The following is a 16,578-nucleotide window of genomic DNA, read 5'->3' as shown; positions in this document are numbered from 1 at the left end:
GGGTTGAGAATTGTGTTGCTCCTGGTTCCTGTGTCTCCAACCCAGCCGCCAGTGAGAGTATAGTGGTATGACTCCCCTACCTATGGCTCCGTGGGTGTTCCTTTTTGGCCTCACCATGTCCTGCGTTCTTATGTGGGGAGTGGGACCAGAGACCCCGCCTGACACCCCGCACGACAGTTGGTTTATTGAAAACAGTGAGCTAAACTTTTTAAGGATGGTTCTGTTTAAAGGGATGAGTTCTACTAGTTCATACTGCTCACGCTCTCCTAGGACACAGTAATTGATGGTATTTTAACTGGATCTTAAAAGAGGGATAGAGGTTTTATTTATTAAGACAAAAACAAACAAAAACCCCAGTAAAAGGAACAGAATGTTTGAAAAGTAATCTAAACACCTTACAAATAATTTAGTGTATTTCTGTACAGTCTTTACATATGCATACTTTGTAGTGTTTTTAAAATTATAAAGCACTATATGCTTTTGAGGGAAACCAGAGTTTGCCACCCCCAAATATACCTCTTTGGGATATTGATTTATTTTAGGCTGGTTTATTTTAAGGAACAGACATGGGAGAATCTCTGTAACTAAGCTGAACTTACCCCTTGTAAAAGGACATTTACAATTCTAAGGGAAATCTCCATTTGTAAAGGTGGCTCCAGCACTGTACCAGGCCTGCCCTCACTATCTGTGGAGACTGCAGAGACTAAATTTGCATAACAATCTCTTACCCTTGTTTATGGTGCTTTTCCAGGTAACCTCCCTTAACTGACTCTCCACCCCCAACCTTTTTTTTGTTTAAGATTTTTTTTATTAAAATGTAGCTAACATACAATTATCATATTAGTTTCAGGTGTACATAACAGTTATTCAACAGTACCCACCTGGCACTATACATAGTTATTAAAATATTATTGATTATATTCTCTATACTATAGAAGTGATCACCATAATAATGCGGCAACCATCTGACACCGTACCACACTATTACAATATTATTGACTATATTCCTCGTGCTGTGTATTACATCCCCAAGACTTATTTGTTTTATACCCGGAACTTCGAATCTCTTATTCCCCTTTGTCTTCCCCCTCTTTTTTTACATTTTTCAATTAGTTGACATTCAATATTATTTTATATTAATTTCAGGTGTACAGCATACTGGTTTGACATTTATGTAATTTAAGAAGTGATCCCCCTGACTGGTACCCACCTGGCACTATACATAGTTATTACCATATTATTGATTATATTCCTTATGCTTTACTTTACATCCCCTTGACTGTTTTGTAACTACAAATCTATACTTGTTAATCCCTTCACAGCTTTCACCCTTCCCCCAACTCCCTCCTTTCTATCACCCCATAAACTTAGTACCCATCTGACACCAGATGTAGTTATTACAGTACTATTGACTATATTCCTTATGCTATACCCTACATCCCCATGACCACTGTGTAACAACCAGTTTGTACTTCTTAATCCCTTCCCCTTTCTGTGGGACCCTCCCCAATCCCACTCCCACACCCCCAACAGCTTCTTTTGTCTTTAGCTGAAGGTATTATTTAAGGTGATGGCTTCCACCAACATAGCAAGTTACTCAGTGCTCCTGGATCTCTCCCATATATACAGGAGGTTTAATTTGTCTTTCTACTGCTAATCTGTCTCATGTTAATATGTTTATTAGTCCAGCCAGAAGATCTTAAAAGGGTAGAAGAAAAATTATTTTTCTGCCCTCCATATTCAATTATTAATTAAAAAAAATCATTTTTCCCTGTGCTTCCTGCTGTGAAAATGGAGTCTGAAACGTTGTTATTAGGGGAAGTGGAACTTGACCTCTTTTTCAATTTCCCTATAATTTGAGATTCAGCTATCAAAGTCATTCTAATTCTTGATGTGGAAGTTTTCTGTGAAGGCAAAGTTAAATTACTGGAAAGAAGAGGAGCAAATTTTCTGAAATATTTCAGAAGGTTTGAACAAATTAAATGAGGATTAAAGAAATAAGTGAAAATCTCAGCTGTCTAACCACAGTAGTGTTCAGATGAAATTAGCATCTACTGGTGATATAGAAAGTTAGTAGTGAAAATAAATAATGGCAATTACTATTTATCAGTGTTTTTAGGCATTGAACTAGTTGATTTCACGTTCTTTCAGAAGCTTTAGTTCTGTGAAAGAAATATCTACATTGCTTCTCAGACTCAGAGTGGACTCAACATTCTGAATTAGGCTAATTTAGAGTTCAGCTTTTTTCACAATATGTCCCCACTCACATCGTTCATTGTGAAATTTGGATCCTTGCTGGACTTGTTATTTTCCACACACTTCTCCAAGGAGGGAGCAATGGTGTCGAAAAGAACATGAATATTGGAGTTAGATTTAAGGTCTAATCCTAAAATTATACATGCGTTAGTGTATATTCTCTGGCCTCACCTTCTTTGTCTCTAAATTGAAGATAATATCTGCTTGTAAGGATTATATTAGATGTAGTATCTACCTGGTTCTCATCAAATGTTTGTTTCTTTTCCTTTTTCTCCACATTGTGTTCCCTTACTTCCCCACTGTATAGTAAAACTAATCCTTTTCATCATAGAAATTTTATTACTTTCCATATATCTTTTGTGCTTAGTCTGCTTATGGAAAACTAAAACTGACAAGCCCAGGGGAGGCCAGCATGGCAGACCCTACAAACTCAGAGACCAAAATTAACCACGTGGGATGGTCTGAACATAAAAATTCCTAACTAAACATAAAAATTCGTAACTAAAAGTGGGTCATGGCAAGTAGTCACATCCTTGCCCTGTAACTTCCTTGACGAAGGTCAGTGTTTACCTTATTGTCTTTTTGCTTCTAAGATAACACACTTGCTATATCAGAGGAATCTTTTTCTGGGCCCCTCAGGGCACAACCCACTGCACCGGGGTGAGACCACAGAACCCTTCATTGTTTTTTTAGTCCCTGAATACCATCTCTATGTGCTACAAAATGTTAATTAACTATCCTGTACCCACCAATGTAAAAGAAGTGTGTGTCTCTCTATTTAACTCTTTATCCAATCCCAGGGATTTCCCCACTTTGCTTTCTTCCCACCCCCTTAATTTACCACCAATGGATTTCATGTAACCTGCCTTACATCTCCTCCTTTGATTCTAATGTATGAAGTAAACTGTAAAACTTCCATTTTCCAGAACACTTTCATAATCCATTGACATTTTGCTTCCCGGCAGTTGTCATCAGTTTGGCTCAAAGAAACTCATTAAAATTCTCTACAGATTTGGACATTTCTTACGTCAACAGTCTTAACATTTTTGACTTTATCAATCTTCTTATCCTTCTGTGGTTCTACCTATTTTTCTAAAATTTCTTTTGCCTAACCCTTGCCATTCTATGGGTAAACACCTATTTTACCTCTAACCCCAGTCCCTCTAGGTTTTTGGTCATAGTTCAAAGCCCAACAGGTTTGCCGCAGATTTAGATGAAATGGTGACCTTACAAAGTGCTGTGTCCCAAAATTCATTTCTAATTCAGCTTGGAATTTAAATTTTATTTTCCAGTTGTTTACTGAGTGTAAGTGAAGGAGTCTTTGGTTAGAAATAAATGATAAAGATTTATTCAAAGGTCTTAGGGTTTGCTAACCAGAAATACAACTAGGCAATACCCAGCGTGTTCAGAAGAAGTAAGAAAAGCTGAGGGTTAGTATTGTAACAAGTACATTCTTGAGAAAAATCAGCCCTGCATTTCTTAGCATCTGGATTATCTTCTAGATGATAGGTGATCTGGATAATAGAAGTTCAGGTGGTCTGGATACGTGAACATGCTTTCCTTAGTACTTCAGGGGGTAATCAGACGGTTATATCAAAGTTTATATATATACAGGCATTGCTGCAGCACTGGAAAGTTCAAATGTTTAAGTTCCCAGGCATGGTAAAACAGGAATAGAATTGTTTTTTCATACTTCACCCTACTTGATTTTTAAAATTTAGCTGCTTGTCTATAGTGACACCATTTTATTTCTTTATTCCGCACAAAGAAGCAATATTATAAATGGAGGTTCTGTTTCTAGACCAAAAGCCTAGAAGGAAAAGCATATTTAATTCATAAATTAATTGAAATATTTATACTTGTAGCAAACTAAAATAATGCCATTGTAATTCTAGAAATAAAATACAATGAAAACAGTATTCAGTAAGAAATAATTTACCTTGAACATTGTAGAAAGTAGTGGATGGTAATTTTGAAAGGAACATTCAAATACTTTAGGGATTGCAGCGTTTTTATATTATGGTTCATAAAATTTTTTTTTTCTCATACAGAAGGTCACTGTGAGACTCCTAATTTATTTGTCATATTTATAGGTTTTGTTTAGGCTTACAAAGTGAATAAGAAAGAATAAGACATTTTTCATTGGCTAAATCCATCTCCTGTCTCCAAAATCCTCTTCATTCCTTAGCTTCTTTGTTTCTTTTTTAGTTCTGAGAACTCCTTTTTTTTACTGAAATCCTTGCTACTCCTTATTTAGAACTTGATTCAAAGCTGAAACTTAATGGTCTACATATACTGTAAGGCAATGTTTTGGATGTAACCAGCATTAAAAAAAGGAAGGAATAAAAAATATATGAGTTTATTAAGTATGGTAAGTGTAAATGATGTCTCTTGAAATGTTTTTTTGGGTTCTAATGTAAACATATTACTTTGGATATGGTAAAAAAATTAAACCCACAGCATATAACAACAAAGAAAATCCTTTTCCAAATTATTTAGATATTTTATAGTGAACTCCTTTGGTTAAGTTTTTGCTTTTTTTGAGGCTTATTATTCACAGTTAAGAAAAACTTGTTACCTCATACCTACTCAGCGTGTGCTTACACTCACATCTTGGGTAATGTGTAGAGTAAGTGTTACGGGGCTGAATTCCCACAATTTTTTGTGCTCATGTTAACTTTTGAACTCCTTTGATGCCTTAATTTAAAATAAATGACTTAACATTAAGAGCTAGAACTTGAATACAATATAACAAGACTTGATTAGTTATTTGCTAGCTTAATCATCTGACATGGTTTTAAAAGCTGTGCTTTCCTTCATTTTTTATTTTTCTCACATGTTCGTGGAGTTACACAATAAAAAGAGATTTAATAACCTTTATTTAAAAAATCCATAATTAACACGTCCTCTTTTTTCTTACATCTAAATATTTTTCAGCAGGATTTTTCTAATTTTATTTGAATTTTACTTTGTTGTAATATATATGCTGTCTTAAATAATATCACTTGCCTCTGTGGCCCACAATTACAATAATATATATGAGGTCGGACAATTAAGTTCACGAACTCATCCTAAAAAAAGTGCTACATAACCTCATTGCTGAATATGACTGCGGTCACTTTCGAAGTACTCCCTTTGGGAAGTTAGGCACCAACGCCAGTGCCTAGTCCACCCTTCAAAACAATTTTAGAACTCTTTTTCTGGAATGGGCATCAGAACTGTCATCTTATGATCCTTGAGGTCCTGAATGTCATCAAAATGTCTTCCTTTCTTCTTCTTTTTTTTTTTTAACAGGACGTTATTGGGGAACAGTGTGTACTTCCAGGTCTTTTTTCAAGTCAAATTGTTGTCCTTTCAATCTTAGTTGTGGAGGGCGCAGTTCAGCTCCAGGTCTAGTTGCCGTTGTTAGTTGGAGGGGGCGAAGCCCACCATCCCTTGTGCGAGTCGAGAAATCGAACAGGCAACCTTGTGACTGAGAGCCCACTGGCCCTTTTGGGAATTGAACCAGCAGCCTTCAGTGTTAGGAGCACGAAGCTCCAACTGCCTGAGCCACTGGGCCGGCCCAAAATGTCTTCCTTTCAATATTTCCTTTATCTTCGGGTAAAGAAAGAAGTCATTGGGGGCTAGATCAGGTGAGTAGGGAGGATGTTCCAATACAGTTATTTGTTTACTGGCTAAAAACTCCCTCACAGACAGTGCCGTGTGAGCTGGTGCATTGTCGTGATTCAAGAGTCATGAATTGTTGGCGAAAAGTTTAGGTTGTCTAACTTTTTTTTCCCCAGTACTTCCAAATGTTAGGTTGTTGCAAAAGTAATTGCGGTTTAGAAGGTTAAAAATAATTGCAAAAACCGCAATTACTTTTGCACCAACCTAATAATAAACTTGGTTAACTGTCCAGTTGGTGCAAATTCATAATGAATAATCCCTCTGATATTAGAAAAAGTTAGCAACATCATTGCAATAAGTTCGCAAACTTAATTGTCAGATTTCGTATTCAACCATGTACAAGGATTTGGTATTTAAATAGTAAAGAATACATTTGTTTTGAAATCTTGTCTTTGTGTGAAATGTACGTAGAACATGGTATAAGCAGTCATTATAGCTTTTTACTAATTGCCTGTCTTTCAGGCAAGAAAGAAAACTATACATTTCATCAGATTGGGAATATTTCAGTTAGAGAATCAGGATTACCTCTCTTTTAATCTTTTGGATGAATAGATCTGTCTTTCACCTGGGATGACAAAATGCAAGTTATGATGTCCTTTGTTCCATTCTCTATATTTATATCCACGGAAGAATGTTAATATTAAAACTTGTAAAAAATCATACAAAATTGGTGGGAATTTTTCTTGTAACTTATAGCTCATTATCCATATTCCATATTTTATTGGCATAAGTTGGCTAATGAATTAATGTATTAGTTTGAAAAAAGGTTGGTCCTGAAATAATCAACTGGAAAACCGTCATGTAATGAAAATAGAACTAACTTCACCTTGAATGGCCAGCATCTGACCAAGAAAAAAGAAACTGCTATTTGCTTTTCTCTCTGACCGAGTTTATTATACTTGCCTACTGAATGACAGGTGGTTGTGTCTTGCTCTAATTATTCCCAATATGTGTTTCCACTTTGCTTTCCTAATATCATAATATTAAGGTGGAAGGTGGCCTTAAATTGATTCTGCTTCACCCACTATATTTTGCAAATGAAGAAACTGAAATAGAGATTAAGTGACTTGATTGATGCTATTTATCTCCTTAGTGCATAGCAGAGACTAGTCAAGTCTTGTTTTCACTTTCACCTGACAGGAAGTCAGTGCCAAGAAAGTATTTGTTAAACTGAACTAACTCTTCCCACAATAATCATCCTTTAGGTGAGTGGCACGTTGCGGCATTTAATCTTAATAACTTGGCCAAAGTCACAATGGTTAAAATTATGACTTTGGTCTTCTCTATTAAATCTTGCTTGGTCCTAAAAGCAGATCTGCCCCCAACAAAGGGACCTGAAAGCTATGTTTGATAGAAAAATTTTCTTAGTGCTCTACTCTTTAGCATTTATTTCCTTAAATATTGTTTCCTATAGTTTCCTATTGTTTCCTATAGTAATTAACCATTTTCAAAGTTATGCTTTTCCTTGGAGTCTATGGAGAAATATTGTGTTTCTCTTATGCTATTGATTTTTTTCCGAAGCACTTGATTGGTTCTTTTGTTCCTCTTGGTTATCCTTAAATGGGAAAAATTCTACCTGGCTTCAGTGCTTGATAAAAGAAAGGGATATAACAGTATACAGTACATTAGATCTTATGTTCTCTACTTGGTGTAGCTACTGGTGTGAGGTGCAAGGCTGGTTAAAGTGTGTAGTGCTCAGCATAATTCCTGGTGTAATGCCAGAACTCCTGTAGTTTAGCTCTGCCCCAAGGTGGGGATTTGTTTGTAATGTACTTGACTGTAAAAGGATAATTTATTCTAATGATTCTAAGGGTGCTTTTCTTTCGTCGCTAACCAGATCTATGATATAGGAAACCCCATTTCTATGGAGAATGAGCTCCTCTTGGGCTCTTCCCATCGGCAGCCTGTCCACAGTGCTGACTTTATTTACTGCCATGTAACGTGTCTCTGCCTATTTATTCCTAGCTTGTTATATACTCTGAGTTACAGGTTTTGAACATGTGCACGAAATGAAGTGATTGATCTGGGCTGGAAGAGAGTGGGACTACATAAAGCAGCTGGTTTCCTATTAGGCAGATGGTAAGAAATGGATAAACTGGATGAGAGGAAGAAAATTGCTTGGATTGACAATTGTGTTTCTTAAATCAGAAGTATTTGGGCTGTAGGTAATAGAAATATTGTCTTTTGCAATTGGTTGTCTGTTTTCCTCAGTTTTCAGTATTGCAAATTATTTATCTACCCTGTCATCAAGATTAGTTTAATGGCAAAAAAAAAAAAAGGTTAGTTGAATGGCAAGTAGGGAGAATTTGTTTCAGAGACTTATTCTGGTGATATTTAAATTCAGAAGAAACATCTCTTAATTGTTTTTTAAGCTTTCTAGGATGAAGTGGAATAAAACTTTTTGTTTTAATTGGATTAGATTATTATTCCCCAATGATAATAATGAAAGCTAACGTTTATTATCTTCCTTATCAGACTTTCAGCTGTATCTTCATTTTATTAAAACAACTCTGAAAGGAAGGCCTTAGTTTTCTTATTTTTCAAGTAAGGAAGTGGAGGCTTAAGTAGATTAGATTAAAGTCTCACAATTGGTAATTGGTAGAGCTGAGATTCAAATCCAGGTCAGACTTCACATACCACATTTTTAAAATTACATATTTCTGAGAATATAGTTAGCTGATTACTGAAAGAAAGTAATTCTCTAGAATTACTCTCTGAAATTACTGTCCTGTGATATGAAAGTTTTTATATTGTATTAGTTACATCTGAAAATAATGTGCTTTTAATTTTCTTTTTGAGATGGCAGTTCCTGGGTTTACCGTTGGTGCCTTCATACTTCTGTTGCACCTCAGCTCTGTAGCTAATTATCCCAATGGAAAAGTAACAAAATCGTGCCATGGAATGGTTCCAGAACATGGTCATACCCCACGCACTGATCCTATTCACAATATTTCAGTGAGCCAGATGACATTCACATCAGGAGATCAGATCAAAGGTACTGTACCGGGCCTAACTATTGGCATTGTGTATTTTATTCTTTTACTGTAAGTTGAATTTTTATTACTATTGGAGTTATACAATTTTAGTCAAATCTCTTCACCTATTATGGTAAGATGCCATCATCTTCCCATTTTTGTGTTTACTGCAGATGACAGAACAGGTTTTAAAATATGTTTTTATCGTTATTTAATGTATCTTCATTAGCAGTATTATTAACTCAAGGAAAATAAAATTTATTTTATCTGGTTTAAGATATAATAAACTCTTATCATTTCTTTTATAATTTTTTTTTATTTTTTATTGAGGAACAGTGTTTTTCTAGGGCCCATCAGCTCCAACTCAAGTCATTGTCCTTCAGCCTAGTTGTGGAGGGCGCAGCTCAGCTCCAAGTCCAGTTGCCATTTTCAATCTTAGTTACCGGCCGCAACCCACCATCCCATGCGGGAATTGAACCGGCAACCTTGTTGGTGAGAGCTTGCACTCTAACCAACTGAGCCATCCAAACTCCACGACCCTTATTTTTCTTGATAATGTGTAATTTTATGTTTCCCCTATTCTTTTGATAAAATGTAGGCTGACAAAGGTGTATCTATAAAAGTATTTTATTATACAAATTTTATTTTCTGCAACTCTAGAAATGGAAAATATTGATAGGTACTCTCTAACAAAAAGAATACATGGAAAATACAAGCAATTTGTTACCTATAATATATCTCTTAGAGTTTTGTAGTGCACAGTAAAATTTGCGGTAAAGAAATAATTACTTTTATCCAGCATTTTCCAAACTAATTTGCCCCCATGGATCACCCCCTGACCATTGCCTACCTTTTTTTCTGCTGTGGAATGGCTATTAACATCTCATGGAGTGGATGTCCTATGGAACATAGTTTAGAACTTTGTTTTTAGGATGATTTCTACTGTTTTCTGTCCTGCGAAAGTTTTGTGTATGAACACCCGATTCTCCATAACTCTGATTGTGCCTCCTCTGAACAGTTTCCTTTTGGGATGTTGCTAAATCTCTTAAATTATCTTTTTGTGTGTTTCTCAGTTACTTTGTCTGGTCCAGAATTTAAAGGCTTTCTCTTAGAAGCACGTGATGCTGAGGCTCTGACTGGCCCTCCTATTGGCTCCTTCACATTGATCGACAGTCAGATGTCACAGGTTCTGACCTGTGAAGATACACAGGTTTGTGTTTAGTTTGAAACAGATTTCTGTCAGTTTCCATGGGTCTTTTCACTATGGGGTGGTGTTTGCAAGATAGACATGTACAGACATCTAAATAGATTCGCAGCAGTCCAACTTTCCCCCTAATTTTACTACTGGCAATTATATATTTTTACACATCAGCATCTTAAGAAAGGTAGGACAGTAGCTTGAAGAGTTTCTGGTATTTGATATTTTATATAATATTGATTTTTTTATCATATTGATTTCTGAAGGGTGTAAATATCGAAGATAGAGTTCTAGAATGGGACAAAGTCTAATTTTTGTCATTCATTCATTTAATAAACATTTACTGTACCAGGAACTATCTTGGGTGGTGAACAAGACTGGAACAGCTCATAGCCTTACACATAAGTAAAACATGTGGACATGTGTCATATGGCACATAGATAGGGTATATGGATATAAGATAGACACATGAGTGGAACAATGTGATGACTTGGGTTAGAAGCACGCACAGGATGAGGTGGGAAGTGTAGCAGGTGTGCACACACAGGTTTGGGGTAATTGAGAGGGAGCTTTTTGGAGGAGATGATCCTAAAGCTTGGCCACAAAGAATGAGTAGGAATTTGCCTGATGAATGAAAGTGGGAAATAAGATTGTTCAAGAGAAAGGAATTACTAAAATATAACGCAACATATTTGGGGGCAGGAATTTCTTTTGATGAATCCTCTGCATATTACTTGCATCTATTAATGGAAGGGATATACATTTATAGTATAAGTGAAATATCATGCAGGCCTATATAGCATTAACACACCCGATATTCATAACTCTTTTTAGTTCTTAAATTTCTGCTGACTCTAATTTATTCACAGAGCCAACTGCTAATATAGTGTCAATCAGTTAACATGCATTTATTGAGTACGTGAATCCCTGTTCTAAATAAAATAGTCTTCACCAGAATGTCAAGGTCATGCAAAAATAAATTACTTTGCAAAGTGATAGTTCCAGCCATGCCAAGCTATTGAGTGACTGAATGATAGTTCTTTTCCATTTTATTTCAGGGATCAGCTGTGAGTCACACAAATCCACACAAAAAAACAGAACTTAAAGTCTACTGGAATGCTCCAAACAGTGCCCCGAATCACATACAGTTTCTGTGAGTAGAAAGAAGAGTTAACAGCCTTGTAACTAGTGTAATTTAAACAATAATGGTCTGTATAATTTTTAAAACCTATTGGACATTCACCTGTATAGAAGAGGTTTGGTCTAGTAATAACACCACCTTAGTGATGTAAACAATTGTTTTGCTTGTTTTGTTGGTTTCTTCACCAGTGTATACCCAGTATGTAACACAGGACCTGACACCTGATAGGCGTTTAATAGACATTTGTTGAGTGAATGAAGTATTGCGTTACCATCATACTAATAAGAGTCACAATTAATACTTGAGCCTATAGGGTTTTTGGGCTAATACTTTTAAAGATTTGCTCCTGTTTTAGTCTGGAAATTTGATGACTTATGCCCTTTGAACAGAGCACTATGAAGCAAGTAGTAGTAGTATATTCTTTATATGTCAGAGAATAGAAATCAGTGCAGTTTAGTCTCTAGGTCTGGCATCATGAATATGCCCGAAACAAGTAAGAAAAAAAGAGAAGAGAGAGAGCGCGAGAGAGTTAGGGCATGCGTACGAGTACAATAAAAGTTCATGTAATGAGGGTGCAGAAGAGAGTCATTAGAGATTTGCCTGAGACATAACTAGCACTAGTAGGCACTATTAAGTCGTGTCCCTACTTCATTTTTTTCTTTCCCCACTAAAGTTTTGATGGGCCACAATCAGTGTTCTGTATTTTAATTTCAGAGTCACGGTTGTTGAGAAGTATAAAACCTACTGGGTGAAGATTCCTGGTCCTGTAATTTCGCAGCCAAATGCACTTCCTTTTACAACACCTGAAGGTACAGTGGCACCTTTGTCAACGTTACCTCCAGTCTCGCATTTAACCAAATCAGTAAGTAACATATTTATGGTTTTACTAAATGCAATCTAAAAATAACAGCTTCCTTGGAAATTGTGGTTCTATGCTTGGTGAAGTGTGTGGAGAAGCAGCTGTATGGAGTTGGGGTAGCAAGTTTTTGGGTTTCCTGCAGGAAATCTGAAGGAAGTCATTGTTACAACAGTATGACTTAAACGTTAGAATAGAGGGAGTGCAAGACCCTGCATGTTCAAGGCGTGGTTATGACATTGACGCGTAGTCTATACCAGCAGTGGATATGTTTCCATTTGAAAATAAATCTGATGGAGCAGCAGCAACTTCCTCCCTCCCTCCCTCTGTCTCCCCCTCCCCCTTGCTTCTGTCTCTGTCTCTGTCTCTCTTTCTCTTTCTTTTCTTTCCATCACCAAATATAAAACACGGAGAGAGAGCTTAAGCTAAATTTAGACAAGATTTGGAACAGAATCTTGAAATGGTAGTATACTTTTAGATCTTATTTCATTAAGGCCAGTGAGTATTGAGGATTTCGATGTGCTGGAGTATAGAAACTCTTGCAAGCTCATCAGGTAAAATTCATGTAGGCCCTCTGATTCAGACGGATTATGATTAAGAAAACATATCTTGGAAAGGGTAATGCATGTTACAAACATTAGAAATGTTTTACTGAAGGCAGTTCTGATGAATTTGACTTATTAATTCAGAAGTGAATGTAATGAAAAATATCTTAAAAGCAAACTATTACAGCTGAAAGAAGAAACTTGCGCCTGAATTCTGACTTGTCTACTTTCTGTGTGACTTTGGACAAATTATTTAATTCTCAAAGTCTCAGTTTCTTCAACTATAAAATGAGAATAATATCTAACTCTTATCACTATGAGCATTAAGCAGTATAATGAATATAAGGTTTATAACTGCTTTGCACTTAATAGATATTCAATAAATATTAGTTCTTTTTTTCTTTTCCTTCCCTTATCTTTTTTATACTCTTTGTTCTCTTAGAGAAGACCAAGTAAAACAATTTTACTTCTGTGTAATGTCTCATTTTGTTTTCCTTTTCTTCTACATTTTGCAATTATATTTGATTACGTTATTATAAATGTACTTTTGTTTGCCCATACATTTAGATCTATTATATGCACTAGTTCGTAGTTTACTTAGTCTTAGTGTTTATTTATTTAAAAGTTGCTTTAGGGGAGTAAACAGTCAGTGTGAACCTGAGTTTCCCAGTAGGAATCTGTTGACAAGATTGTTATTTTTTCATCTTTTTCACATAAAAGGCGTTATTAGCTCTTGTTGGAGCGTTTATTGTATCCCTATGCCAAATTTCTAATTGTTAATTGTAGAGAGGTGCATTCAGAGTCATAGGATTATAGTGTTTGTAGAGCTAGAAGAGACCTCAGGTCGATTTTGTTCAGTCCCTGTTGTAGAATTGAAGGTAATGGGATCCTGGGAGAATTAAGTTCTTTAGCAGACGTGATGGAGTCAAGGGGAGAGCAGAGACCAAAACTCAAGTGTCCTAGTTCCCAGTGGCTTGTTCTCCACTCTACTATGCTTTCTCTTTACGTTCCTGTGAAATAATATGCAATATGAGATCGGACAATTAAGTTCACGAACTCATCCTAGAAAGAGTGTTACATACCTCATTGCTGAATATCACTATGGTCACCTTTGAAGTACTTCCGTTGGAAAGCTATGCACCCACACCAGTGCCTAGTCCACCCTTCAAAGCAATTTTGGAACTCTTTTTCTGGAATGGCCATCAGAGCTGTTGTAGTTATTACCCTTCATGTCCTGAATGTTATCAAAATGTCTTTCTTTCAATATCTCCTTTATCTCTGGTAAAGAAAGAAGTCATTGAGGGCCATATCAGGTGAGTAGTGAGGGTGTTCCAATACAGTTATTTGTTTACTGGCTAAAAACTCCCTCACAGACAGTGCCGTGTGAGCTGGTGCATTGTGATGCAAGCATCATGAATTGTTGACAAAAGTTCGGTTTGTCTAACTTTTACATGCAGCCTTTCAGCACTTCCAAATAGTAAACTTGGTTAACTGTTTGTCTAATTGGTACAAATTCATAATGAATAACCCCTCTGATATTAGGAAAAGTTAGCAACATCGTTGCAACAAGTTCGGGGACTTAATTGTCAGACCTCTTGTGTGTGTGTGTGTGTGTGTGTGTGTGTGTGTGTGTGTATCCCAGTTCCTGCTAATATTTGGCCTTTGGCCCTAGTTCCTGATACAGAGCTCCTAAAAGCTTTTAATTTTCTGATTGATAGGAGTGTCTGACAGAGCTCCTAAATCCCTCGGAATTTCTTGGGTTATGAACATAGTTTGTTCTAATGAGGTGATTCTTGGTGGATTCCTGGATGGGGCTGGTCACCAGAAAGAGCAGTCTATGATTAGAAGTTGAGAACTTTCAGTTCCACACCTCATTCTCCAGAGAGGGAAGAGGTAATGAAGATTGAGTTAAAAATCCATCATGCCTACATGATGAAGACTCCATAAAAATCCCAAAAGTATGGGGGTCAGAGAGCTGGGTCACTGAACCCATGGAGGTGCTAGGAGAGTGGTGTCTGAGAGAGGTCATGGAAGCTCCACGCCCCTTCCCACATACCTTACCCCATGCACCTTTTCCCCATGCACCCCATGCATCTGGCTGTTCTGCAGTTGTATCCTTTCATAATAAACTGGTAATTTAATAAGTAAACTGTTCTCCTCAGTGCTGTGAGTCATTCGAATATATTATCAAACCCAAGGAGGGTATTGTAGGAATATCCAGTTTATGGCTGATCAGTCAGAAGTACAAATGATAACTTGGGACTTGCGATTGGCATCTGAAGTGGGTGCAGTTTCGTGGGACTGAGCCCTTAACTTGTGGGATCTAACACTAACTTCAGGTAGATACTGTTGGGATGGAATTGAGTTATAGGACACCTAGTGGTGTCCAGAGAATTGCAGAATAGCTTAGTGTGAGAAGAACCCCCATACATTTGGTGGCCTGAACTAGAATAGAAGAAGAAATGAGAGTTTTTTCTATACAGTTCCTATTACATCTAGGTATGTAAAGTAATGTTTAGTTCTGTTTTGAAATGTAATGTCACGGACCATTCTAACAGGATGCCTGCTCATTTGCTTTGTCAAATTGTAGAGCTGACATTTTTGGATACTCTTTCTTTTTGGCATACCAAAAAGTCCTAAATTAAGTCATTATACATTGTTCTTGTTTCTCCCCGCTGAATTGTTATTACTATTATTTGGAGTGGTGGAATATATTGGAGTAACCCTTTCTTACATTACTTTAATATCAAATTTCAACAGAATTCTAGAAGGAGGAGTCCAGGATATAAATATAAAATCTTGCTAAGGGTTTGTTTGTTTGCTTTTTAAATTTCTACCTCTGAAAACTAGAGAATACCCTTTAGGCAAGAATGTCAATGCGGACTTAAATATGCCTTAAAAATTTTCTCAAAATTTACCGGAAACTTTGCTCCAGAACATAATTAATGTGAAATATTTTGTGTACTAAAGAGACTTTAATACTTGGGCACAATTATAGTTCAACTAATGTGCCTTCCAAATTTTAATTAAAATTAATGAAGTTTAAAAGTTCACAACCTAACTACTGCTCTCATCATTTCTAATTTGTGACATGTTTTTTTCTTCCCTTATTTGAATCCTCATTATGAAAAGTTATTCTCGTTAAAACCTGTCCTTCAAGGTAGTGGCTCTTCTGTCATTGGAAATGAACTGCTTGTTTGATAATTAAGACTTTTCTCTCCCTGTCATTTTTCTAGTTCAGTGCTTCAGATTGTGGGAACAAGAAGTTCTGTGTTCGGAGTCCTTTGAACTGTGACCCAGAGAAGGAGCGTGCCTGTGTCTTCCTGTCCTTCACTCGAGATGACCAATCAGTGATGGTTGAAATGAGTGGTCCCAGTAAAGGCTATTTATCCTTTGCGTTTTCTCACGACCGATGGATGGTGTGTATTTCTCATTTATATGAGTGGTAATGAAAGGAGAGTCACTGGAGTGAGCTCTAATCAATGGCAGTTTAGCTGTTTGTTCCAGAATCAAATTATCACACTTAAGTGGGGGAGGGGATGGAAAGGGAAGGGCAGAGTAACAGAACAGATTCTAAATTAAACAGCTTTGAGTGTTTCATGTTTTTAACAGTTGGGCAATTACATACCTCTAAGAATAGACAGTCCTAAGGAAAGTTAGGGAAATCGTTTTATTTCCAGTAGATTTGCCACTTTATCTTTCTGTCTATCTCTGTCTATCTTTCTGTAATAAAGCAGGAAGTGCAGTTTTAAAAAAATTGCTCTGCATAAAGTCTCATGTTGTTTGTGATGCTTTCCAACTCCTAAGTTGTTTTCTCAAGTGGCAAACAATGAAAGCATGGGTTGCTACTCTTGTCGCCCCCATTTTGGTAGTCATAGGTGCCTTTCCCAAACAGGAAATTAAACCTGGAGTGTCCAGTCACAAATGTATTCTTTACCAGT

General features: G+C 36.5%; 1 protein-coding gene across 6 annotated transcripts in view; it reads left to right on the top strand.

Annotated features, from left to right (window-relative positions):
* Positions 1–16,578, top strand: part of FRRS1 (ferric chelate reductase 1) — a 41,585-nt gene that overhangs the window by 987 nt on the left and 24,020 nt on the right. For 2 of the 6 annotated variants that reach the window (XM_033093993.1, XM_033093995.1), the window contains exons 2-7: positions 7,912–8,001; positions 8,722–8,917; positions 9,971–10,107; positions 11,154–11,248; positions 11,951–12,098; positions 15,874–16,056. In XM_033093993.1, coding sequence (XP_032949884.1) covers positions 7,999–8,001; positions 8,722–8,917; positions 9,971–10,107; positions 11,154–11,248; positions 11,951–12,098; positions 15,874–16,056 — 762 coding nt within the window. In that variant the 5' untranslated portion in view covers positions 7,912–7,998. Of the gene's footprint in view, positions 1–7,384; positions 8,002–8,721; positions 8,918–9,970; positions 10,108–11,153; positions 11,249–11,950; positions 12,099–15,873; positions 16,057–16,578 lie in introns of those variants that run through there. The other 4 variants (XM_033093994.1, XM_033093992.1, XM_033093991.1 and 1 more) reach the window with 3 other exon arrangements.

Source organism: Rhinolophus ferrumequinum, chromosome 22 (assembly GCF_004115265.2).
Source record: "Rhinolophus ferrumequinum isolate MPI-CBG mRhiFer1 chromosome 22, mRhiFer1_v1.p, whole genome shotgun sequence".
Taxonomy (NCBI): domain Eukaryota; kingdom Metazoa; phylum Chordata; class Mammalia; order Chiroptera; family Rhinolophidae; genus Rhinolophus; species Rhinolophus ferrumequinum.
The sequence above is the reverse complement of the archived record's forward strand: the minus strand, read 5'-3'. Positions and strand labels throughout refer to the sequence as shown.